A 25,620-nucleotide genomic window follows, 5' to 3' on the forward strand; every position below is an offset into this window, starting at 1 on the left:
GCTGTATCTGCAACCAGGACAGTCAACCCATAATTATAGGGTTTTGGTACAGAGGGTGCAGGTCTTAGATGACAGTCCTCTGCTGCTGCAGACATTTGGCTTTCACTGCATCTTTGAGAAGGGCTCTTGTGACCTCTAAATCTGCTCTGCGCCACTAGAGAGCAGACACTGCAGATCAGGCTACTGATGCAGCAGGGCACAGGTGTACACTATGCTTTTTGCATGGAGCTTATGAAGGGAACCTGATCAGCAGATTTCCGTTTTAGAGATAGAGTTGCCCACACACTTTTATTAACTAAAAGAAAAGAACTAGGGCTTCTACACCCTTGTCAGATGGCACACCTTAATTAAAACATCCAAAGTCTGGCTAGTTCGATTCTCTGAGCCAGATGAAAAACGTATCTCTGGGTTATGAAATAATGACCAATTACTGAGCACAGAGAGAAAGGAGAACCACAACTGTGATGAGGGGAGGTGAACCACATGGTTAAGAGGTGGGACAGATAAACCTTAACCAATGCAGGTACCGCTAGTTAATAGTAAAATGGGTATGTCAATCTGGATAAAACAATGTAGCATCCAAGAGAAGCTTAGCAGTACAAAAGGAGGTAGTCGGTACCTAGATTTGTGGGAGTTGGGACAATAATCAAAAGAGGTGCTGCAGAAGTAGAAGGTGCAAGGTAAGCAAAGAGCCATGGCTTACTGACGGCTATAACTCAGTCCTTGATACAAGCAAGACAGCAAGGGGGGCATGCTGCAGAAACCCTTGTGGAGGCTTGTTTTGCTTGTCATTAATGCACGGTAATCTTTTTTCACAGCCCCAGCACACAACGAAAAGAGAAACGTTACACGCTGAAAGGCAATAATTCACATAACATGCTTAGCTAAAATGTAAAATGGCTCTTTATTGCTGTTATGCAGCAAAAAATACATGAACTTTAAAAATATTTCACAGTTAAAGCAGCCGCCACAGAACTCCTCTCGCTAGAACTGCACTAGAAAGCCCAGAAACAGGCAGGCAGAGAGTTTTGCTCAACTGGCATAGAAAGCAGTGCGTACACTCTTTCTCCAAAGCTTTTCTAAGTCTGCCCAATCTGGTGCTCTCAGTTTTAAACCTCACACAAATTTGAGTCGGCATTTTCCAGAAAGTTCTGACTCTCAAGTCCACCTGATGCCAATTCCCATGCATCCTCAGCCAAAACGACCCATGGCAACCTCAAGAGGTAAATTCTTCCCTTTTTCATGAAAATGTGAAAAACTGCATAACTTTCCTTCAGCTCTACAAAATTATCAGGCACTAGCTGGCATCTTTATTCAAAACAGTCCTTGAAACAATGCAGACTAACATAGATGAGAAAAACAGTTCACATTAAAATGCAGCTTTCACCGAGGCCTGAAGAAAGCATTTCTTCAGGCCTCGGTGAAAGCTGCATTTTGATGTGAACTGTCTTTCTCATCTATGTGCAGATTTCACTGAGGCTTGAAGAGAATGTCCATTCTGACTCTAAGCACACCCAGAATGCATTTCACAGACGCCATGGTTTTTAGTCAAAAGCATAACTCAAAGGCATTACAAGGCTATAGCCCAGATCCTGGCAAAAGTCAGAATGCACTAAATATAGGTGATTTAATGCTACCCTACTTGGGGCCATAGCCCAGATCCAGGCAGACGCCAGTGATTACCAAAAGAATGTGCAGTGTAGCTAGCCTTCTGGAGACTATAACCCAGAATATGGAAGAAGCCAGTGATGGCTAGAAAGAGAATGCGACTAAAGCACTACTGCTCTGCAGCGGTATAGGGACGGGGAGTGGTTTCTAAACTCCTACTGCACCTGCACTACTACTATCCCAGTAGTGATCTGAATAATAAAGGTTAAATGGGCAGAACACGTCTAGCAGCAGAAAAGGTTTATCATTGTGAATAAAAGAGAAGACAAAACATCACCTTGTCCTTCGCCGGATTCTGGCTTACCACAAATCGTGTCAGAAGGGGGATATATGTGACCTGATACAGAGTTCGACCTTAGCTCAAACAAGAGACATACGTCATAAACTACCCCTTATTCGGCAGTGGGGTATCAAATCATCCATAGTGGGTCTCAAAAAGACTGCATCCTCAAAAGGAGTCGGCATCCAACCCAAGCACCACTCATTTGACTGGTGGATTACCTGGCAATCCAGAAGAGGACAAATAACTAGAGCCTTCAAGCCCCAAATTTCGTTTCAAATACTGTATGTTTTGTACATCCCCTGAAACAGGGAATCTTAGTTTCAAATATGGCTATTCCCCCATCCCTGAAATCTCTGAGATTTGACAGCCAGGAGAGAGAGAGGATTTAAGACACCAAGAAAACACTGGATAGGATGGATGGAATCCCAAGAGGCCGTCAACTCCCTCGGGGGGTGTTACAATCATTATGAAGGGGAGGATTTAGCCACCTTTTTCATCAACTTTAAACATTTGGCTTCACAATTTAACTGGGATGAAAACCTCAAACCCTGCTACTGGGCTCCGCTACTTAAGGGAGAATTACAGATAACCTATCAGATGGTCAATGCCACTGGGAGCACTGCTTTTCACGAAAATAAAAGAATGTTATTGAATAAGGTGGGGCAGATTGAGACATTCTTCCAATGAAAGATGAGGTCCACTCATTTACTCCCCAATGAGACCCCTATGGTAAAGTTTACAAGGCAATCAACCAATGGTTGGGGAGGAAAGTTTTACCAGATTACCAGACATTTTGGAGGCTTTAACTTTGAAGCGGGGTAGGTAGTGAATTAACTGTTCCAAAGAGACATCTTACCAAGTTATCAACCATCCCTATATCTTAGTTTACTTGGAGTTTTGGTTATAAATAGTACAGACAGAATCTAGATTAGACTAGGATTACAGGGAGGACTTTATTTGTAATGACATCCTGACGGGCATCCTTTGAACTATCTGTTGCAGAATAGGGCCAACATACTAAGTCAAGAGACGGAATAGCTTTATCATCGTGAAAAAAGAGAGAAGACAAAATGCCACTTTGTCCGTCTCCTGATTCTGGCTTACCACAGTAAGTCTCTCCCTTGCAATACTAGCTGGTGAATGTTGTAGTTAGAATTTAGAGTGTTTTAATAAAGACAGCAGTTTGTGTAGATGCTGGTTTGGACTTCATTTTGTTTCAGTACATACTATAATGTGCTTGTTTAGAAGCTACTGCTGATCATCTACCCCTCTGGAGAGTAGAATCTGCCCTCACATGTTAGCAAAAGGAAAGGCAATAGATCTATGTTTGCCTAATTAAAGTTTAGATTGGAACAACTGTGTGGCAAGTTGCAGCACAGGTTTGAGCAGATTGCACAGAAGGCTTTGTCCTACCTGTAGATTTTCTCACACCATCACTGAAAGTCTAGCACATATGACATTTTAAGAGTTCTCATTGGCCCGTTTGTTCACCCTTAGTATAGCGGAGCATGTTTGTAAGCCTATCAAAAAATATCAAAGTAACTCAAACTACATAATTTTACCCACCTCCACAAATCGCATAAGCCTTGATATGTATGGCCAATGCCCTTGTTATGGTCCAAAAGTAGCACTAATAAAATCCTTTCCAAATTATCCTATGAACTCACCACATTGCTCTTCAGCTGGAGGCTGCATTATGGGCACCCAACAGGCCCCTAATGTTTTCAGTGAGCTGGCAACATCAGTCTAAAGAGGTGCCTCACGGAGCAAAATGCTAGGAAGGGATTAAATGATCAGTCAACAGAAAGCTTCTATACACATATTCCCAGCGTATGATGACAACAATGTAAAATTCCTGCGTTGTCGAAGGCAAAGACACAATTTTCATTTATTTATAAAGTAATGAGAAACAAAAACTTTTAAAAACTTCAGTACGCTGTTGAGACATTTTCCCTGATTTTCTTCAACAAAACGTTGCTTAAAAGAAAAACTTTGAAAATGATAGAGCCAGATGCCTTTGGACATTCTTTCATACACGGTTGATAGGAAAAATCAAGAAACTCTGTCAAAACCAATTTTGAAAATATACGTTACTGCTTGGGTGTGGATTTCGAAATTCTCATTTCGCAAAACTAATTCAGGAGCTGCAGCGTGTGCTATTAAAGCTCATAGTTGACCTCGAGTATCATATTTCGTAACTGCTCAATGTTAGTGAGTAGTTGTCATTAGTTACCCCATTGATTCTCGTTTAACACAATTTCAAGTAGCAATTACACTTTTTAAAATGAAACAGCATGGTATACACAGGCTACACAACCATAAGCAAACAGTCCCACACCACTGCCCGGCGGATAATTACATTCAACTCTTAAAATGCTCTACAGTTGCATGAAGGGAAGTGGACATTTTGGCAAACAATTTACCACATTGCACAAATACATACAAATAAATATATAGTAAAATAAATGGCATGAACAGTCATACAGAAATGAAGTCATCTATAGGAGCAAAGGTTAAAATAAGCCTCAATAATTCTTCCATTTACCTTCCAACCTGTAACACTGTACGTCTTCCCGGCACTTCCGACTGTTATGGTCCTATCCCACATACCAGGCAATGTAGCTGCACAAAAAAGGTACAACCTTGTTAAATCTGAAAAATTCACCAAGTCAGAAAGAGGTTTTTGGCAATCTCACCACATTTTTTCAAAAATGCATTTCTTTACTGTGTATGGCCTCCCTGTAAAGTAAACCGTTTTTCATATTCGTGCAGACTTAAAAACTGCTCCTCCTTCCCTTCATTTAAATGTCTTGGTTTAAACTGAGGAAGGGAGGTGTGCCGGAGGGAGGGATGAAGAAAAGATGGAAATGGAACGGTAGGGACCACGCCACTGGCCTTCCTTTCCATTATTTAACACTGACTGCGGGATTTCAACAATCCACACACATTTCTTGCATTTGGCTAAAGGTGGAAGTAATGTTGAAATATAGTAGTCTAGAGGAAGTGAACCCCTTAGGTGACCAACCTGGCAAGGGATAAATGGTGGAGGGCCATAAGCAAAATAAATGGCAATAATGAAACAGGACATGGTCCTGGCGACCAAAACACCAATAACAAGGCCGTAGGAGAAAAGAAATTGTTACGATTAAAGATTACAGTGCCCTAGGAAACCAAAATGGCAGTGATTAAACAGTATAGGGGATTGACATTTTTCAGGTTGGTAGTTGGGGAGTGCAGTTCGCAGTTTTGGGCAGGAGTTGCAGGAGAGAACGAGGGGTAGGAGGGAGTAAGCGTAAGCTGTAGGTAGACGGTGGGATGCATCATTTTGGGATTGGGAGAATGGAGAGAAAGGCAAGGTTAAACAGGAGTGAACGGTAGTGCAGTGCATGGCTTTAGGTGACCAAAAAGGGCAATTGTTAAGCAGTACTTGCCCTTGGACAGCAAATATGGCAATGATTAAAGAGAGCAGTGTCTTAGTCTACCAATATGCTCTGGGAGCATGCTGTTCCTAGAGTAGCAAATGCATGAATCTAAGCATGATGTGAACCGAAGGTGGGACCTTTTCTTTCCCAGTTTGTCCTTTGGAAGGTGTTTAATACTTCTCCTAAAATATCGGACTATGTCTCTGCCCTTAGGGTTTTATTAATTTTCTCTTAGCAAACATTTCTATTGTTATGAACTGAACTGTGCATGTGAGGCAAAAAGTGCGGACTAGGAGTTCTTTTACCATCTCACTTAAAAGAGGGCAAGGCAGTTGGACTAAAGTCAGTAGATGTGATGAATCAAAGGAATTTGTATCTTCTCCACAAGGGGGAGCTACCCTTCCACCCTACTGTTACACTTCAGCAGAGAAAAACTTCCCTGCGGTGTACGTCCCATTCACAGGGTCCTTTGTGGAGCAGATAGAGGTTGCCATGGCGTCTGTACATGCTAAGGCAGAACCCGTGTCAGCTGACATGTCTCGTACGTGAAGGACGTACAACAAGGCATGCCCCCCTTATGGGTTTAAAACTGCCCTCTTCCAGCGGGCTTGTTGCTGCCAATTAGTGTTTTACTATTTGCGGTTACATCCGTTTTCCTTTGTGAAAACTTGTCACAAAATCCAGACTTGATTTCCTGGTTCCAACCCACGCCCAAACTTTTTGGATGTTTACGTCTCCATTTCCATTGGCACTTCTAATAGACCGCTATGGTATCGATCCAGACTGCCTTCTCTCCGCCCTTATCATTGTCGTGATCTTCTGGTATTTGACGCGTAACGTTATTTGGATTGTCTTTCCCTGCTCCTGCTGTCTTTGCAACTCATTCGTCAGCAGTTACTCGGAACACCTCAGTTGCTCCAACCCTCGTTTGGGAAGCGTGTGTTTCAGGTAACCAACTGTGTTTGTTTTCTGCTATTTCTACCAGTGCCATCTTTGACTATTGTACCTCATTTACCTACTGCTCTGTTGGTATTCCCCTCTACTGGATTTGGGACATTCATTGAACTACAACACTCAACAAACTTATTTTCAAAGTGCATATTGACGCTCTCCTGATCCTGCACCAACCCGGCTCTAGCGCGACCCTCGTGCCGCCCGGGTTTACTTCCCTGTACTAACTTACCTGTTTATTATTTTTTCCTGTCGTTTTCTCCAATCCTGGAAATCCTTAACCCTTGAGAGTCCCACAATTCAGGTCTGTAGTTTTGGCTAAAAACTCTCTATATGAATAATCCATTAGATTAATTCACTCATTTGGGTTTACTTCTGGACTTGTAGGTCCATTCCGGAGAAAGTTCCACTCCAATCCCTGCCTAGGGATTTCCTGTCCCATACTGTGCTTGATTGCGTACTTGTTTTCTCAGCACTGTCTAATATCTTTGTATTCCTTTGCAGCATTGGTATTGGCGGTGTGTGTTCTCCCCGCTTTTTTATTCAACTGACATCTCTGCCTGTTCCAATAGAAACAGCAGAGAGGTACGTTGTAAAGAAGAGCCCCTCTTTGAGGAAGCCTGAGTCTTGTATTCAGGGGAGCTGGAATTGGAGGCTGAATATCGATTCCTGTGTACATATCGTCTCCAAGGTCATCTATCTTCCTGACCTATTTACGGAGCGGTGAGTAACAGAATTAGCAGCCTAACAATGTCCACGGAGACCAGTGATGCGTTGAATCAGATCGTGCAAATGGTCACGGGTCTACGAACCGACTTGACCAATGCACAAGAGGCATTACGTCAACATATGGATGCTATCCAGGCCTTGGTAACTACCCCAGCCTCAGGCACTGGCGCTACTGCTTCGGGGTCCGGCTTTCCAGCTCCCACACAGGAATCAAATCCTATCATGCTTACCACCCAGTTTCTTCTGGCTCCTCCTGAATGCTTCCTGGGTGATCCTAAACAATACAGGACCTTCATTAATCAGTGCAAGCTGCACTTCTTGCATCGTCCTGCTTCATTCCCTACTTCCACGACGCAGGCGGCTTTTGTTTTGTCAGATTTGGGTGGCACCGCTTCCGCCTGGGCAAATCCATTGTTAGAATCAAATAGTCATGTTCTCTCCAATTTGCGATGCCCTTTTAGCTATGATGAGTAAAGTATTTGATACACGTTATACTACTCAAGCTACCGACTTGGAACTGTTGAAGCATCAACAAGGGAACAATTCTCTATTGGTTTATCTGTCTCGCTTTAATCAGCTGGCAGCGGAAATGGATTGGCCCGAAGAAAAGAAGACTGCAGTCTTCTATTAAGGTCTCTCGGACGAACTAACGGACATTCTCTCCACTGTCGCAGTGGTTCCCACAGCATTCGGGGAAATGCTTGATTTAGTCCTTCAGATTGATGCCCGTAAAGCTGAAAGGCGCGGCGAGAAGAAACCTGCTCTATTCGACTCAGCCCCTGCGGATGCATCATTCTCGACACTTGCTGCACCAGAACCTATGCAGATCAGTGTGGTTAGGGGTCCACTCACGCCTGCTCAAAGAGAATACCGCAGTTTGCACAATCTTTGCATGTATTGTGGGGCCTCTGATCATCTGCTGCCCGAATGTCCCAAAAACCCTAAGAGAAAGGCGGGAAATGCCAAATCCCGACAGTAGATGGAGTCCCTACGTCGGGAGGACCACCTTTGGACTCTCAGATACAGAATCCGGTTCAGCTGGTCCGCCTTCCTGTTGCATTTTCTTTGAACCAAGGCCGTTCGTTTCAGGCAATGGCAGTGATAGATTCGGGAGCAACCGGTAACTATGTTGACCAATGCTTTGTCTCTATGTTAGGCATACCGCTAATTCGCAAAACCGTACCTGAAACTGTTAAAGCGGTGGCGGTTCGAACCTTGTCTCTGGAAAGATAACTCATCAGACGGTTCCATTGCATATGAGCACTAATGAAGGCCATACAGAAGTGATATCATTCGATATTATCAAAGCTCCGGCCTACAAAGTCATCCTGGGTATTCCATGGCTGCAGTTCCACAACCCCGTCATTGATTGGTCGACATATCAGATCCAGTTTCCTTCCAATGTTTGTAATAGTCAATGCACTTCCTTGCCTGGAATCAGCCAGGATAGCCCTGCCAGGGCACTGGTATCCTCTACCATGCATATTGGAGCAATATCAAGCATCGCGTCCATGGTTCCTTCTCATTATGCAAAATATTTGGACGTATTTGACAAAGGTATGGCAGAATCTCTACCTCCACATCGGGCCTATGATTGTCCGATAGACTTGATACCAGGGATAAAGATACCTGCTAGAAGGGTTTATTCACTCACACTCAAGGAAGATGCAGTACTCCAAGAGTACATAGATAAGGCTCTTGCCAAGGGGTTTATTCGTCCTTCAAAATCCCCAGTTGCGTCCCCGCTCTTTTCTGTTCTAAAGAAAGAAGGGGATTTACGTGCCTGTATTGACTATCGCGCCTCGAATGCAGCTACCATAAAAAAACAGTACCCCCTTCCCCTGATCTCTGTTCTCCTTGATCAGTTGGGATCCTCAAAAATATTCACTAAACTCGATCTCAGAGGGGCCTACAATTTAATCTGTATGAGAAGAGGGGATGAGTGGAAAACTGCGTTCAAGACACGTTACGGTCTATTTGAGTACTTGGTGATGCCCTTTGGGCTCTGTAACGCACCGGCCACCTTCCAGGCATTTATGAATGATATATTCCATGACATCCTTGATCAGTACGTGGTAGTTTACCTGGATGATATTCTGATCTATTTGCAAAACCAGACGGACCATTTACTACATGACAAAACGGTGCTCCAACGGCTGAGGGATCACAATTTCTTCATAAAAGCCAAAAAATGCATCTTTCACGACTCAGAGGTGGAATTCTTGGGTTACGATCTCACTAGCAGTGGGGTTCGTATGAGTCAATCTAAAATCAGTGCCATTTTGTAATGGCCAGAGCCCAAAACTGTCAAATCACAACAATCATTTCTGGGTTTTGCAAATTTTTATAGGCGTTTTATCAACAGCTTTTCAGAGATTTCTGCCCCTCTTACCTCTCTGACAGTGCCAAGGTGCCATATGTATGGTCATCTGAAACCCAAAAGGCTTTTGACCAGTTAAAAGCCGCTTTCACTTCCGCGCCTGTCCTCAAACATCCCGATCCTGATCTCCCGTTTTTTGTGGAGGCTGATGCCTCGGGTTATGCAGTTGGTGCTGTGTTGTCTCAACATTGTCCTCATTCCGGCGATATACATCCCGTTGCCTATTTCTCTCGCAAGTTGACCCCTTACGAGAGGAATTATCCCATTACGGAACGTGAACTCCTAGCCATCAGAGATGCTTTTATGAAATGGAGACATCACCTCCTAGGGGCAAAACATCCAGTAACAGTATACTCGGATCACAGAAGCCTGTTAGCTTTCAAATCAATGAAATGTCTTACTGCCAGGCAGGAGCGGTGGCACTTATTTTATTCACAATATCAGTTTGTTATCACCTACCGTCCTGCCAAGGCCCAAGTGTCAGCCGACACTCTCTCCCGCCTCCATGCGGGGAACCAGTTCCGGTGAAATGAAGCACTACCTCTCCTACTAAACAGTTGTTTGTGGATGTTCTGTTCAACCGTCCTTACGTTCAATCATCGTTGATTGGGTCTCAACCCATCCAACGAAATTGCTGATTTCAACCTGGAACTAGTTCAAGGTTTGCCATTAATTCAAGGACGCATCTTTGTTCCACCGGGTCAGGCCCGGACCTTGGCTCTCCAGTGGTCCCATGATTCTCTGGTTGCAGCACATCCAGGAAGTCAGAAAACCCTCGAGGCATTACGTTGTTGGGCTTGGTGGCCTTCCATGGCACGCGACGTAAAGGATTACATCATAACCTGTGCCGTTTGCACCGAATGTAAGACCTCCAGAGCCAAACCTGTGGGTTTGTTACAGCCCCTGCCAATCCCATACAAACCTTGGCAGATGGTGTCGATGGATTTCATTGTTGACTTGCCTGACATCCAGGGACATGACATCATTTGGGTGATTGTGGACTACTTCACAAAATATGCTTTCTTTATTCCTTGTTCCGGTTTGCCCTCAGCTCCTGGTCTGGCTAGATTGTTCATGACAAATGTATTTAGTTTCTTTGGCTTGCCATCTGTCATTGTTTCCGGTCGTGGGACGCAATTTACCTCACGATTCTGGAAGACTCTTACGGCTTCCATAGGTATTGAGGATAGGTATTGCTCGGCATACTATCCTCAGACTGATGGGCAGACTGAAAGAACCAATGCTACTATCAAACAGTTCCTACGCTGCTCATTTCTTCAGTTTCAACAGTCATGGTTCACTTCATTGCCTTATGCCGAGTTTGCATACAATAATTCTATGCATACGTCCACGGGGGTGTCTCCCTTCTTTGCCTTGTATGGTTGCCACCCTAGGGCACTCCCGCTTGATCCAACCTTGCCGGATACCAACCGGGCCGCAAGAAATTGCGTAAGAGATCTGGACAAAGTTCATCGGGATGTTCGCCGTCACTTGCTTTGGGCTCAAGATCGTGCAACGAAGTACGCGGATGTTCATCGTTCGCCGGCACCAGTCTATCGGATTGGCATGAAGGTGTGGTTGTCATCCCGTAACTTACGGATTGCTGGTTAACGCTCTATTCTGCCTAAATTTGTGGGGTCCTCTACCATTTCTGATTTTATTAACCCTGCAGCTGTCAAGTTGTCATTGCCACGTTCTTGGCGCATTCACCCGGTCTTTCACGTCTCTCTGATCAAACCCTTTGTCCGGTCTACTTGTCTACCGACGCGTCCTTCACCGATTTTGGTGGACGGCGAAGAGGAGTACGAGGTCTCACGCATTTTGGACTGCAAAGTCTCGAAGGGTACGGTGTTCTATCTGGTGGATTGGAAGGGTTTCGGGCCTGAGGATGGTACCTGGGAACCTTCGTCTAACTTGCATTGCCCTGATCTTTTGAAAGATTTTCATTCCGCCCGGGGGTTGCCGGTGTCTTTGGGGGAGGATGCTGTTACACTTCGGCAGAGAACAACTTCCCTGTGGTGTACGTCCCATTTACAGGTTCCTTTGTGGAGCAGATACAGGTTGCCATGGCGTCAGTACAAGCTACGGCGGAACCCGTGTCAGCTGACACTTCTCGTACGTGAAGGACATACAACAAGGCACGCCCCTCTTACGGGTTTAAAACTGCCGTCTTCCAGCGGGCTGGTTGCTGCTAATTAGTGTTTCTTACTATTTGCGGTTACGTCGGTTTTCCTTCGTGAAAACTTGTCACGAAATCCCTGACTTGATCTCCTGGTTCCGACCCACGCCCAAACTTTTTGGATTGTTACGTCTCCATTTCCATTGGCATTTCTTGTAGACCGCTACAGTATCGACCCGGACTGCCCCTGTACTGCCTTCTCTCCGCCCTCATCATGGTCGTGATCTTCTGGTATTTGACGCGGAACGTTATTTGGATTGTCTTCCCTGCTCCTGCTGTCTTTGCAACTCATTTGTCAGTAGTTACTCGGAACACCTCAGTTGCTCCAACCCTCTTTTGGGAAGTGTGTGTTTCAGGTAACCAACTGTGTTTGTTTTCTGCTATTTCTGCCAGCACCATCTTTGACTATTGTACCTCATTTACCTACTGCTCTGTTGGTATTCCCCTCTACTGGATTTGGGACATTCATTGAACTACAACACTCAACAAACTTATTTTCAAAGTCCATATCGACGCTCTCCTGATCCTGCAGCAACCCACCTCTAGCGCGACCCTCGTGCCGCCCGGGTTTACTTCCCTGTACTAACTTACCTGTTTATTATTTTTTCCTGTCATTTTCTCCAATCCTGGAAATCGTTAACCCTTGAGAGTCCCACAATTCAGGTCTGTAGTTTTGGCTAAAAACTCTCTATAGGAAGAATCCATTAGATTAATTCACTCATTTGGGTTTACTTCTTTACTTGTAGGTCCATTCCGGGGAAAGTTCCACTCCATTCCCTGCCTAGGGATTTCCTGTCCCATACTGTGCTTGATTGCTTACTTGTTTTCTCAGCACCGTCTAATATCTTTGTATTCCTTTGCAGCATTGGTATTGGCGGTGTGTGTTCTCCCCGCTTTTTTATTCAACTGACATCTCTGCCTGTTCCAATAGAAACAGCAGAGAGGTACGTTGTAAAGAAGAGCCCCTCTTTGAGGAAGCCTGAGTCTTGTATTCAGGGGAGCTGGAATTGGAGGCTGAATATCGATTCCTGTGTACATATCGTCTCCAAGGTCATCTATCTTCCTGACCTATTTACGGAGCGTTGAGAAACACCTATGAGGCTAGGGAGGTGAGCCCACTCAGCTGACCAGGACCTAAACGGGAGAGGCGACAGGTCTCCCATCACTGGGAGGAACTCCAAAAGGATATCCTGAAATGGCCTACTTGGGAATATCAGACAACTTAAAGAACATACAATATAGACTTGGGTGTAGAAAAAACTGCCATATATTATTGTCAAACGGAAAATTAATGCGTCTCTTTAAATAGAAATGTCAATTTAATTGGGACAAAGAGGCAAAAGTGGAGAGCGACGCTGCAGCAAGCGGAGGCCAAGAGATACGTTATGTCGGCCTGGGAAGCACTGCAGTGACGCAACACATGAGAAGGGAGGAGACTCTGCAGACGGTGAAGCCTGCAAGTTTGGATTCTGATGGTAAGCTGCTAGAGCATGGCATGCAGATCGTCCTTCTAGAGCAAAGAGGAGAGAGGTTGATGGTGGTGGCATGACCACAGAGTTTTTGGGGTGGACTGGCGGTCCTCTGAACAATGCTGAGATCACTAGGTGGCCCAGACTGCCCAGACTGCCTACCGTCCGTTTTCCAGCAGGGCTGTCACTCCGTACAGAGAGAGAGTACAGAACTCAGGATGACGGAGTAAACCAAGTTAAGAGATAGGGAAGCAATGAATTCCATGCGAAAACAGGCCCCAGTGGCGTTATCCCAGAGAAGCCCAGGTAATAGGAACAGCTGGAAAAAATGAGAATGCTATGATGTGTTGTTGGCACCTTCAGTTCGGTATACACCATTCGCTGAGCGTAGGTGTGATTTTTTGGTCGGTAATTGTCATGTGCTGTTGTGCGAGGCTATGTGTGGTTTGATTCGTTGTTCCGGTGTAGTGAAGTGCGTGCCATTTGTTGTGCAATATAGATATGGTTGTGTGGTGGGTGCTAGAGAGCCTGCAGCCAAGATGGCCGTGTCTCTCGAAACTCTGGAGGAGAGGTTGCTGCAGTACCCATCCGGAACTAAGTGCATCACTGTGCTGGGAAAACCTTGCTGAAAGGGACGCTGATCGGGGGCAAAAAGTCTGGTGGTCCGGAGAGACCTGGTTGTGCCTAGATGGGTCCGAAAAGCTGTGGCATGAGAGCAGCCTGGGAGAGCTGCCTGTTGTGCACTGTGAGGTGGCGTGGTGGAGTCAGTGGGTGGCCCCAGGAGCCGTGCGATGAAGGCAACGCTGCAGCTGGACGACAAGGCTGGTTGGCCATGACAACGGGGTGGCCAGGAGCACACCTGGCCGTGTGCAGTGCAGCAGCCCTCTGAGCGTTGCTGGAAGCCTCAAGGGACTGTGAGCCACGTGAGGAGGAGTGTGGCCCTGTGTGCTGGGGAGACGCCAGAAAACCTACCTGAGTGTATCGACCTAACCGTGCCTGCGCCCACTGCAGCAGCAAGGATCCGGCTCGCATGGGCATGGTGAGAAGAACTGGCGGAGGTGCCTAGCAGCGGCCCCCATCTCGTTAGTGCAGAGCCAGCAGTTGGAGGTCGGGAGAGCCACGTGGGGCTGGCGAGTCTTTCCCGCAAAAAGATGCTGATTTCCCAGCCTGAATTCCCTGGTGATACAGAGTACTGCAGATCACAAGTGAGCCTGCACAAGTTCCAATTGCTGGATTTCGTTTCTTTGAGGGAAGGTCAGACCTGGTCACTACAGTTAGCATATCTGTGGCTGCAAAGTGCTTGGAGGAGCTAGCAACCCCACCCTGTGAGCAGGCGTTCGACTGCCAAAATTGCATGCAAGGAAACTACCGGGAGTGCAGTGACTCCTTGGAGGAAGGCATTGTGGGGGATAGCTGGTGGAACATCAAGGCTCCTGGGTTCCCGCTAAGAAGCTTGAGACTCACATAGGGTGGCAGGTGGATGCCTTCAACCTGTGCTGGGGTGCCCAGTTTGTGGTCGTCGGGAAGACTCAGGACGCCCCAACGAGCTGAGACCAGAGCAAAGCCATTGGTGACGACAGCCAAGTAGGGGGGCTGGAAGGGAGAGCCCGGGACAGAACATCTCAGCAGCAAGACGCGCACCCTTGTCACGTGTGCCCGGACCCCCTCCTGGGGATACTGTTGTTGCTGGGGCGCTACAGACTTTTTGACCCTTCCCAGGTGCATGCCTGGGGTGGCAGCTCTGCCTAAATGCAAAATCGCTAGAAAGGAAAACCTGGGCCGGCCCTGGTGCTGGCAACTGAGAGCCAGGTTTGGGGAGAAGATGCCCCTGGCTTTTTCATCCGCAACATTGCACCTACACTGGAGGAACACCACAGTTCTCCCTTGAGAGAGCTGTATGCCTAAGGGAAACAAGCAGCAGTCCCACTTAACTTTTCCCCAGAAGGAAGGACTGAACAAAGTGTGAGAAGATGGTGCCCCGAGACATCCCTGACAAGTCACCTACGTCAGGCCTAGCGGAGGCGTCTGCTAGGCCAAACAGGAACACTCTCATCGGAACTTGGCCTGGTGTTGGCAGAGATGAGGCCAGGTTTTGCATCCATCAATACAAAGCTAGACAGGATGGCGTACAAGTTTGACAGGATGCAGGAACACATTGAGAAGGAGAGTGGGAGCATCTCCGAGGTTGGCCAGCGGTTGGGAACGCTGGAAGACACCAGCAGTGAAGTGACACAGGCGATCTGATAGCTGCGGAGGGAAGTAAAGACAATCGAGGATAACAATTGGGACCTGGAGGCGAGATCTCGGAGAAACATCCAGGTAGTGGGGGTCCCGGGCTGTCATGATGCCCAGACCCAGACCAAGTCCAGCAACCCCGGAAGCAGGCATCAAATTATTCCAAGCAAGCCCAACAACCCCTGCTAGGGGCTATTTGGGTGCAGTCCTGGCGTCTATGGCGCCAGGCTCATATGGAGAGTCAGTCCTGGCACAATAGGCGCCAGGCTCATAGATTAAAACTTACCTGATGCAGACCATGCTGCAAACTTACCTGATGCCGACCATGCTGCAAGAGCTCCAAGCCAAAAGAGGCTTGGAAGGGACTACTTTACCTAGGGACTATTTTTTACTCGGGTGGGGCTGGGGAGGAATACTTACCTGGGACTACTTTGGAGGCTATTTAAACCATGCCCGAAGAGCAGCACATGCTTCGCGTTATTCTGCATCCAGCAGTGTAACGCTCACCGTGCCTGCAAGTCTGCATCCAGTCTTCTGCCACGCCCGCCTCGAGTCCGGAGCTCCTAGAAAAAGGGAGAAAGAAGGAGAAAAGGTTAGAACAAGAGCAATACCTTTGATCCTTACCTGAATTCCCGATCCATCGCGCCTTCGAGCTGGAAGAAAGGAGTTATTTAATGCGTGTCGCCTCACCTGCTGCAGCGCCGCGCTGAACTCACCGGCCTTCGCAGCATCTTCACATTCCACCGCATCCTTCTGCATGTTCCCGCCGCACTCAGGCACCTAAGGGGAAGACAAGAACAGCAAGGTGAGCCAAGGGAATACACAGAGGCAATATTAGTTACCCCCCATAGACTTACCTGATTTTACCACCGGGGGTACTATTCATCTTCACGGGTCGGCGCAGCTTCCACTGCATCCTCGCCGAACCCCGGCCCCTAAGGGGAAACAAAAGGACAGCAAGGTGAAACAAAGGGACAAACAAGGGGAAACCTCATCACCACAATAGACTTACCTGATTTTTTAACCGCCAGAGGCATTATTCCCCCGAACTTCATACTTTCTCTCAGCGCCTGAATAAGGGAGAAAGCAACGGGTTACATATTGACATTCTTTTATCAAACTGTGTTGGATAATACGAATCCTTACTTGAATATTACCGGTTGCCACAAGGAACTCTTCGCTAGGGTCAAGCTGCAACCTGCAAGGAATCGGACATGGTGAAAGTCAGACATTTGAACTCTTACGAACTACATACTTACGGCGTCTTGCCGGGAATCTCAGAGTCAATATTGTTCTGGAACTCACCAATTCCTTCGAGCCAGTGAAGCAACTGGTTATCTACGCGCCCCTGCCCTCAATGAGGATGGAGAACTCATCTTTTCAAACCATCAGGTGAGACTATAAGAGGGGACATCAAAGGTGATCAGTGGGGAGAACAGCGGGAGTGGGGGAGGGTTAACGCTCAACTCCACGGGTGGTTAATTCCCTTTCTCCATTTGCAGAAGAATATTTCTACGGGCCAAGCAAACGAAGATAGGTGGGCCGGTCCATTCCATCATCTCGGCACTACACGTCACATTGTTGGGAGACCGCAGCTGTCCAGTTCAGATCGACGCCCCTGTGGGAGCCAGGTGAGCGTAACACGGAATCGATGCTGCAGCAGAACATGGAGGTCTTTATAGAAAACTTTATCAAGGAGGTGCTGCAGGGACCCTCACAGTCTACTCAATTTCTGATTGAGAGGAAACATCGGATGACACAGGTCGCTCCTAGACCGGTTCAGAGTCCTCGCCCAATAATTGCACGTTTGTTGAATTACTGAGACCAGGACACTATACTCCGCAGGGCAAAAGAACTTGGGGACCTTACCTACGAGAATGCCAGAGCATCATTCTACCCGGATTTCACCCAGTCAGTCTAGAAAGCCTGCCTCTTCTTCCTGGTGGCAAAAAGAGCACTTCGAGACCGTGGGATGCAGTATCCAATGCTATATCCGTCCAGGCTATGTGTCCAGCATGGAGGTAATTGAAGTAATTGGCTGGACCTCTCAAGTAAGGGGCAGGTGACAGAGCGGGTCTGAGGTGCTACTCCTGCATGTTGGGCTGGCTTGGCCCCTGGTTAAAGGTGTGATTAGCGTGTGATCCCTGATGGGTACTCAACATGTTTGCTTGAAAATATAACTAATGAGTCCTGCTGCATACTAAAGTGATGTTTAGAGGTCCTCCACTCGAGGTCTGGGGCAGTGAGGGTAAACTTGGGCGGGGGAGTCCGGCGCTTCTGGTCTGTGGCCCATGGTAATTTGGGTGTTGACGGTAGCTGGGTGGGGGGCAAGAGCCACTGTAAGTTGGGGGTGGGCAGTGTGGGTGGGGGTGGACTGGTATTCCGTTCATCTGGTATCCACGGGTACGCCACCCAGCCCGGTTCGATGATTTTCACTCTCAAACCCTCTCCCGGTCCCTTGGTAAGGCCTCTGGTTAAAGATGGGTCTGCTATATAGGAGAGCTGGATTCAATCCAGATTGTCTTTTCCCACTTCCCTTGGCCTCAACTCCTTCCTCCCCCTTGGGCCTTCTCCTCACCTTAATATTGTAAAAGGTGGATTCTCCGTCCTGCTCCTCGTGACAGGGGGGGCGTAGATGTGGGGGGCGAGCAGCGACCAAGTTACTTCACTGGTTCAAGCCCCCCTGTGGGATTCCAGTACTGCTGCGACTCCGTAGGTTTGCTGCTTTACAGTCTTTATATGCAGTTATTATGTTCCTCTTAGATCGAATAATAATGTCTTGCTTCTTTCCTTGGAAAGGTATTTTGGTGTTGTCATGCAGTTTGAAGATGAGCATGGGCCGTTAGGCGAAAGCGCGGTGTGCGCGATGCTGTCCGGTGAGTAATGTGTGATGCGCAGCGCTGTTTCGCCTTTTATATTGCTAACCTGTGTCTTTTCTCTCCTTGCAGGTCGCAATGTTCATCGCCAAGCGCCTTAATGTTCCAGTGCTGATACGGACCAGGAGAGGACTACCCAGGTAAGAATTGTGTGGCTTTCTTCGATTGGGAGGAAACGTGAGTAAACTCTTACTAATGCTGTCTTTCTTTCTCCTCTTTCCAGGTTATGGTATTCCAGGATGCATGCAGTGCCAGATGATGGCGTTAGTACCTTCAGGTGAGTGGAACTGAAGTCAGCAATTGATTGAAGACAGGATACTGTTCCAGGTAAGTTTCGTAGTGTTCTTTCTCCCTCTGCAGGTCCTTGGTTTCAGGTAAGCTGTCAAAGAACTGGACACAGTGAGCATTTAAATAGTCTCAGGTAAAGTAGTCCAGGTAAAATAGTCCCAGGCCTGCCACACCCAAAGTAGTCCAGGTAAAGTAGTCACAGGCCTGCCACACCCAAAAGACTAGACCGCATAGCTCAGTTCCTTGTAACTGAGCTATGTGTGTGCCTCCATGTTGGCTGAACCCCCCCCCCCCCCCCAAGTTAAACAGTCGAAAGTAAATAGTCCCATTCTAATGTTGGTCTTCATGATGGTTATGAGCCTGGCGCCAGGACTGACTCCAAGAGAGTCTTGGATGAGGTTTTAAGGCCTTTGACCTGGCCCTAACTGGAAGGCTGACTTGCCAGTGAGGGCCAGGGGTAAGGGTCATGACAACTGGATAGGGGAATGTTGGGGCAGTGGGGGGTGGGGGTAGTTCTTGGGGAAGTTGGGCCATGTTAAAGATTCACATCTTATGAGACCGGTCAGTAACCACCGTAACCGCTCAGGCAAGTTAGTGGGCAGGGCACAAACCCTTAACCTACGGACCAACAACGGCGAGTAGAGTGATCAGTTGGAATATGTAGGGACTCAAAAACCTGCACAAGGCCCGCAAAGTGATCCAGTATTGCGAAAGACATGGGGCCAAGGTAGGTTTGCTGCAGGAAACTCATCTGGTGGGCAGGGGGAATGAGGGGGTTGCCAGGAGCTGGGGGAACTGAAAACACTACACTTCATACTCAACATACTCAGCAGGGGTGATGTGACTGGTATACAAATCTGTGGTCTTCCGTACAACAGACACGTTTTTTGAACCGAAAGGGAGATATGCGATTGTCTCGGGGTATTGGGGCAATACAATGGTTACATATGTCAATATGTATGGTCCCAACATGGACGACCCTGGGTTCTTTGAGTCCCTAGTGAGTAAGTGTCACAAATTACTCCACACTAGTTTTGTGTTGGCAGGGGATCTCAATGTTACACTGGACCCGAGGCAAGATAGACCGGCTTGGGTTGTGGGGGGGGGTGACGGGTAAGAGGGGGGGTTGACACTGCTCCAGAGCAGTGGACGCGGTGTTGAGTGCCATGCGTGAACTTGAGTTTGGGCATGTGCGGAGGCTACACCAGCCAGAAGGGAGGGAATATTCATTTCACTCGACGGTACATGGCACCTCCTTGTGACGAATACATTTTGGCCAGCCCCTCCCTATTGCACCGTACTGTCGACTGCGTTCTTCTGCCCAGAACCCTCTCTGACCATTCGCCAGGCCTTTGGACACTGTGTCCGGAATAGGTGGTGCTATCTCGACCCTTTTGGAGGTTTAAGCCTGCGGCACTGTTCGACAGTGTTTAAGAGCCAGGTGCATGACAGGATCAAAACATTTCGCGAGAATATGGGTTCAGTATCAGGGATGAGCTTGGTGTGGAAGGCGTTCAAGGTGGTGCTTCGGGGTGGTTGCCTGTCCCTGCAACGGGGGATGTTAAAGCTGATCCGCAGACAGCTGAATGACACAGATTGGAAGTCAAGAGATACGACGGGGAGGTTGACGAGGGAGGTGGTACTGGGTCAATGGCTAAATTGAGGGAGGCGCTGGACTGCTTTAATGACATTGCGGAGTGTGAGGTTAAATACCCTGCATGCCCGGCAATGGCCCGTAGGTATGGCGAGGAAGGTAGACCGGGCAAACTCCTGGCAGCAATGGTTAGGCAAGAAAGGGGTAACACATAAATTGCAGTGGTGAGGACGGAGGGGAAGATGGTGGTGAGGCAATAGTGGATGCTCTTAGACACTATTACGAGAACCTATATGCATCACAGGGGACGCTGCCATGGTCGAACTAAAGGAATAGATCAGCAAGACTATCATCCTGGTGCTCAGTGATGTAGCGGTGGAAGCACTATCGGCGACCACCACAATTGACGAGATCCTTCTAGCAATGCGTGCCCTGCCTTCGCCCAAAGCGCCGGGAATGGTCGGAATAACGGCCGGGTTTTGAGTGTGGTCCCGAGGTAGCTCAGCATATGTTATCTGCATGGGAGGAAGACTTGTGGGTGGCACAGCTCCCCCCTTCCAAAACAATGCACAAAGCACTAATAATGCTAATACTGAAACCCGATAAGGACCCCCTTGAATGCTCCTCATACTGACCAATATCCTTGCTGAATCTCGACACGAAAATTTTCCCTAAAGCTCTGGCGAAACGCCTGCTCCTGCATGTCGCACACAATACACGTGGACCAGTCAGGTTTTGTACCGGGGAGGTCGACCTCGTCAAATTTGCGTGGGCTGTTCGCAATTCTAGCCCAGATCGATCTCTAAGTGCAAGCTGCGGCGGCTCTGCTCGACATGGAAAAGGGCTTTGACTCCATGGAGTGGAGCTACCTATTCGAGGTACTACGCCAGCTGGGGGCCCCAAAGTACTACCTCTCGGCGGTGTGGCTGCTGTATGCTGGGACAAGTGCCCGAATTGGGATTGGTGGCATGAGGTCTCGAGCCTTTGAACTGGGACGGGGGACTAGGCAGGGTTGGCCTCTCTCACCCTTGCTTTTCGTTGCTGCGATAGAAGTAATGGCGGCACGGTTGTGTACATTTCATGGGACTAGGGATCTAGGATTGGGTGGGGCTAGGGAGTAGGTATCGCTGTAGGCAGATGACGCAATTCTTTATTTTAGAGACCCTGGGAGCAACTTGGGCCCACTATCGCAGGAAGTTGCACGAGTCGGAGAGGCTTCGGGCCTTCGGATAAACAAGGCCAAATCCATCTTATTTCCAATGAATGAGGCCACGATAACACCTCGGAATACTGAAGGGTATAGGTGGGAGCAGACGGCAGTTACATATTTGGGGGTGCGGGTCAGTAGAGTTGCTCAAACACTATTAACAGACAACCATGTAAAATACCAGAATACTTTGAAGGCGAGGGTGGAGAGGTGGTGCAGGCTTCCCCTTTCGTTGCTGGGCAGAATTGTGGTCGCCAAGATGGTTGCGATCCCTAAACTCATACACATTTTCCAGAATATCCTGGTGTGGGCGGGGGTTGGTTACTTAGCGGAGGTAAGGGCCCAGCTGGTTAAGCTAGCTTGGCATCCGTGGAGTCCTCGTATTAGCGCGGATACACTAGTCCTTCCCTGGGACAAAGGTGGTGTTGGCGCACCAGACGTGGAGCTATACTTTCTGGCATCTCAATTATATTTTGCAACTCTGTGGAAGCCGGAGGCCCCAGCATCTCCTCATGTGCGCATTGAACAATGTTCGTTGCGTCCCATCCTCTCTGCAAGGGGTTTTGATCTCCAGAAGGGTGTCGGACAAATGTAAATTCGACCCCGTAGCATGCACGCTACATGCATGGAAAAGGGTCCAGAGGAGGCGGAGGGTAGACTTCCCCTTTGACCCGGTTATTTCACTCTGGAACGTAGATGGTCTGGCGCCAACATGTGACAAAGCCATTATTCAGGAATGGCGGGGTGCTGGGATTAGCCGTATTGAAGACTTGTACCCAAACGGGTCCTTTGTTACACAGGAGTTATTTGCCGAAAAGATAGGAAAGGGCTTTCAGCGTAGGCTACAGTACTTCAGAATGATAGCCGCTTTAATGGATTGGTCCTCCGTGTTCCCCGAGATCCCGTTGACAACCTTGTTGAAGTTGATTAGGTGCTCACCCGGGAGTAGGGGGGTGGTCTCTGCACTCTATAAAGTAGTTCAGCACGACTCCTCAGGTTGCTCTCGAGTGTAAACAGAAATGGGAGGACGACGCTGGGGCCCCCTTTACAGATAACCAGTAGGCAGCACTCTGTGGTAGTACACACCAGGGTATTCAGTACCCGGTTGAAGCTGATCCAGCTTAAGACACTACACAGGCTATATCTGACCACGGCCCGCATGCATCAGTTTGATGGCATCAGAACAGCTAGCTGCCCGAGATAAAACTGCGATTCGGCAGACTTTATGCACATGATATGGAACTGTATTAAACTGAGAAAATTTTGGGAGGGGGTGGCAGATGCCATTTCTGGAATGTTGGGACAGTCTATCCCTTATGAAGTGCTGTGCTGCATGTTTGGATGGCTCCCGGGGCTACCTAAACAATATCGGAAACTGCTTACAACTTGTATGATTGTGGCAAGGCGCTGCATATTGATGAAGTGGAACAGTTCGTCCCCTCCAGGATTGAGTACATGGCAAGAGAAACTTGCATGGCTCAGTGATGCAGACAAAAAGAGTATGATATTCTGTGTGGGATACAGAACAGGGCCAAGGATATCTGGGGCCCCTTCACAGCCTATTTGCTATCTCGGAATGCTGATTTGGACAAATGGGTAGGCAGTGCCGTGGGTGGATGATATCCTGGTGCCACTCCTGGTGGGTAGTCGGACCTGCTCACCCATACAATGTTTTTTTTGTCATCAATGGTTCCTTTGCCCCTGCTTCTGGGCATGGGGGTTTCCAATCTGCAAAAGTGCTCAATTATCTACTATGTTTAAACATTGCTCTGCTTGTGTTTAGCATATGCCCTCCACTTGATGTTGTACCTCATCTTTGTAATGTATGGTCAAATGGTTTTTGAGTCGTGAATCAACCAATAAAGAAAGTTTTAAAAAGAAATAAATATGGTTGTTTTTTGTAAGTTTGAGAAAGGTAAGCAGAGGGATGAGTGTTTTAGTGGGTTGGTTAGTGGTGGCGCTCCATCGTACCTCCTCCGCTTTGGCTACCGGTGGTACGTGTCCCTGCCAGCCTTGCGTATTGTGGCGAGCTGGGGGCAGAGGGTTTCCCTCCTATATTCTGTGCCGGGTTGTCTGCAGGGCTATTTAGTGATGATGACTTCCAGCCCCCCCCCCCCCCCGCACGCCTGTGTTCAGCCTAATGGATGTCTACACTGCTTTGGCCCCTGGCATATCTTGGTGTGCAGCTGCCATCCCCTCCCTGTCCCCTTGAGCTACCTGGATCACGTGGTTGATCTGTTCAATCGCCACTCTTTCCGCTTCAACCCTTTGACCTCTGTCTGCGGTTCAACCTAGAATGCTCCCATCTCTCTTGTTAGCCTCCAGTATTGCCATGGGAATGGGTTCACCAGAGCCTCCTTCCCACTCCGAAGTCTCTCCACCTCCCTGCACTTGTGGTACAGTCTATTCCTCCGTCTTGCAATGTGTATTCGTTTATTCTGAGGGGTGTGGGTGTTGCTCATTCGTTTTGATCCGATTCTGAGTTGAAGAGCCAGGTTCTTAGAAGTTTTATGAAATTTAGATGGTCCTTCATGTTCTGTATTTCTCTCGGGATTTCCAATGTTTGTGGCTAGGAAAGAGAAAGCTGATCCACCAGGTTTTTTCCTTGTGTATGGTTTATGTTGCAGATGGATGCCGTTGCTAGATCTGAGTGCTCTGGTCAGCTGGTAAATGGTGATTTTCTTTTGTAGGAATTCTGGTCCTTGGCCATGGATTGCTCTGTGTATAATGCACATTGTTTTGGATGTGATTCATTTTTTGACTGACAGCCAATGTAGCGCAGGAGTGATGTGGTCCCTTCGTGAAGAATTTGAGGAGAAGTCTGGCCACTGCATTCTGTATACGTTGCAGTCTCTTCAGTAGATAATCTGGCATTCCGAGGTGTAGGCTGTTGGCGTAGTCAATTCTGGACATGAGAGAGGTGATGGCTAGTGTTTTGTGCATAAAGGAGCGGAATGGTAGGATTGTTTTGATCGTATGTAGGTGGAAGTATTTCTTGATTATTGCGTTTACGTGTGGTCCTATGGTTAGCTCGATGTCCATTAGGATTCCAAGGTTTTTGACCATTTTTGATGGTATGGGCATTGTTCCTAGTTCTGTGGGCCATGGGATGTATTGGTTGCTTTACTGAATTTTGGATATGGTCATGATTTCGGTCTTGCCCGGTTTGAGGCGGTTTGTGTTCATCCATTCGTAGATGTCTTTGACAGTCTACTAGTGTTGTGTTCTTCTCTTGTACATCTTGGATTTTGTAGATGATTTGGGTGTCATCTGCGTAGTTGTAGCAGATGAGGCTGTGCCTTTTGATGAGGGTGATTAGTAGCATCAAGTAGCTGTTGAGGAGTGGGGATAGGGAGGATCCTCACGGTACCCCACAGCAGGCCACCTGCATCGTGGATTTGAATTGTTTTATCCATAATGTTTCTGTTCTTTCAGATAGGAACGATTTATTCCAGAGCAGCACTGTGTCGGTGATCCCCATTGATTCCAGTCTCTTGATGAGGATGTTGTGGCTGTGTTGAACGCTGCAGAAAGGTCAAGTAGTATCAGCGCTGATTTTGTGTTTGAATCTGTGTTGGTCATTAGGTCATCCCAGACCGAGAGAAGTGCTGTCTCTGTCTTCGTAGGCCTGAAGCAGACTTGTGCCTTGTTCAATAGTTGGTGTATTTCTACGTGTTCCAGTGTTTGTTCGTAAGACATGCATTACTTACCGTAAAAGCATTTCTGATAATTCTATCTGCTTAGATTCACATGCTGTGCATATGGTCCGACATCCAGTGGTAACCGCAGAGTTTTGCATCTTGTCTTTCGGGGACCGAAAGGGGACGTCGGCATAGGCGTGTCTGAAACACTATCCCTATCGTGACGTGTATAGTACCCAAAATCCCTCATGCGCCAAGGTCCCTCCGATTGTATTTTTTCTGCCTTGAGGGAGCCCAAGGCTATAGTGAGTGAGTACATGAAGAGAGAAAGTAGTAAGAAGTCTATGTCCCTTTCACCCCAAGCGGGGAGGCAGGGAGGGCGCATGTGAATCTAAGCAGATACAATCATCAGAAATGCTTTTACGGTAAGTAATGCATGTCTTCTGATGCTTGTTAATCTGCTTAGAATCACATGTTGTGCATAGACTAGCGAGCAGTACCCGGAGTTGGAGGTGGGTTGTGAGAATGAACAGTAGAAAAAAGATGTCTTAGTACTGCTTGTCCCACCTGAGAATCAGACCTAGAATGAGTGTCTAGGCAATAGTGTTTTGTAAAGGTGTGTACAGAACTCCAGGTTGCCGCTTTGCAAATGGACTCTAGGGGAACATTTGCAATGAATGCTATGGATGCCCCAGTGC

General features: G+C 47.6%; 1 protein-coding gene across 10 annotated transcripts in view; it reads right to left on the reverse strand.

Annotated features, from left to right (window-relative positions):
• KYAT3 (kynurenine aminotransferase 3) overlaps positions 1-25,620 on the reverse strand; it is a 597,660-nt gene that overhangs the window by 206,629 nt on the left and 365,411 nt on the right. For all 10 annotated transcript variants that reach the window (XM_069641743.1, XM_069641748.1, XM_069641750.1 and 7 more), the window contains one exon: positions 4,497-4,573. In XM_069641743.1, coding sequence (XP_069497844.1) covers positions 4,497-4,573 — 77 coding nt within the window. The remainder of the gene's footprint in view (positions 1-4,496; positions 4,574-25,620) is intronic.

Source organism: Ambystoma mexicanum, chromosome 1q, assembly GCF_040938575.1.
Source record: "Ambystoma mexicanum isolate Mex_15411 chromosome 1q, UKY_AmexF1_1, whole genome shotgun sequence".
NCBI lineage: Eukaryota > Metazoa > Chordata > Amphibia > Caudata > Ambystomatidae > Ambystoma > Ambystoma mexicanum.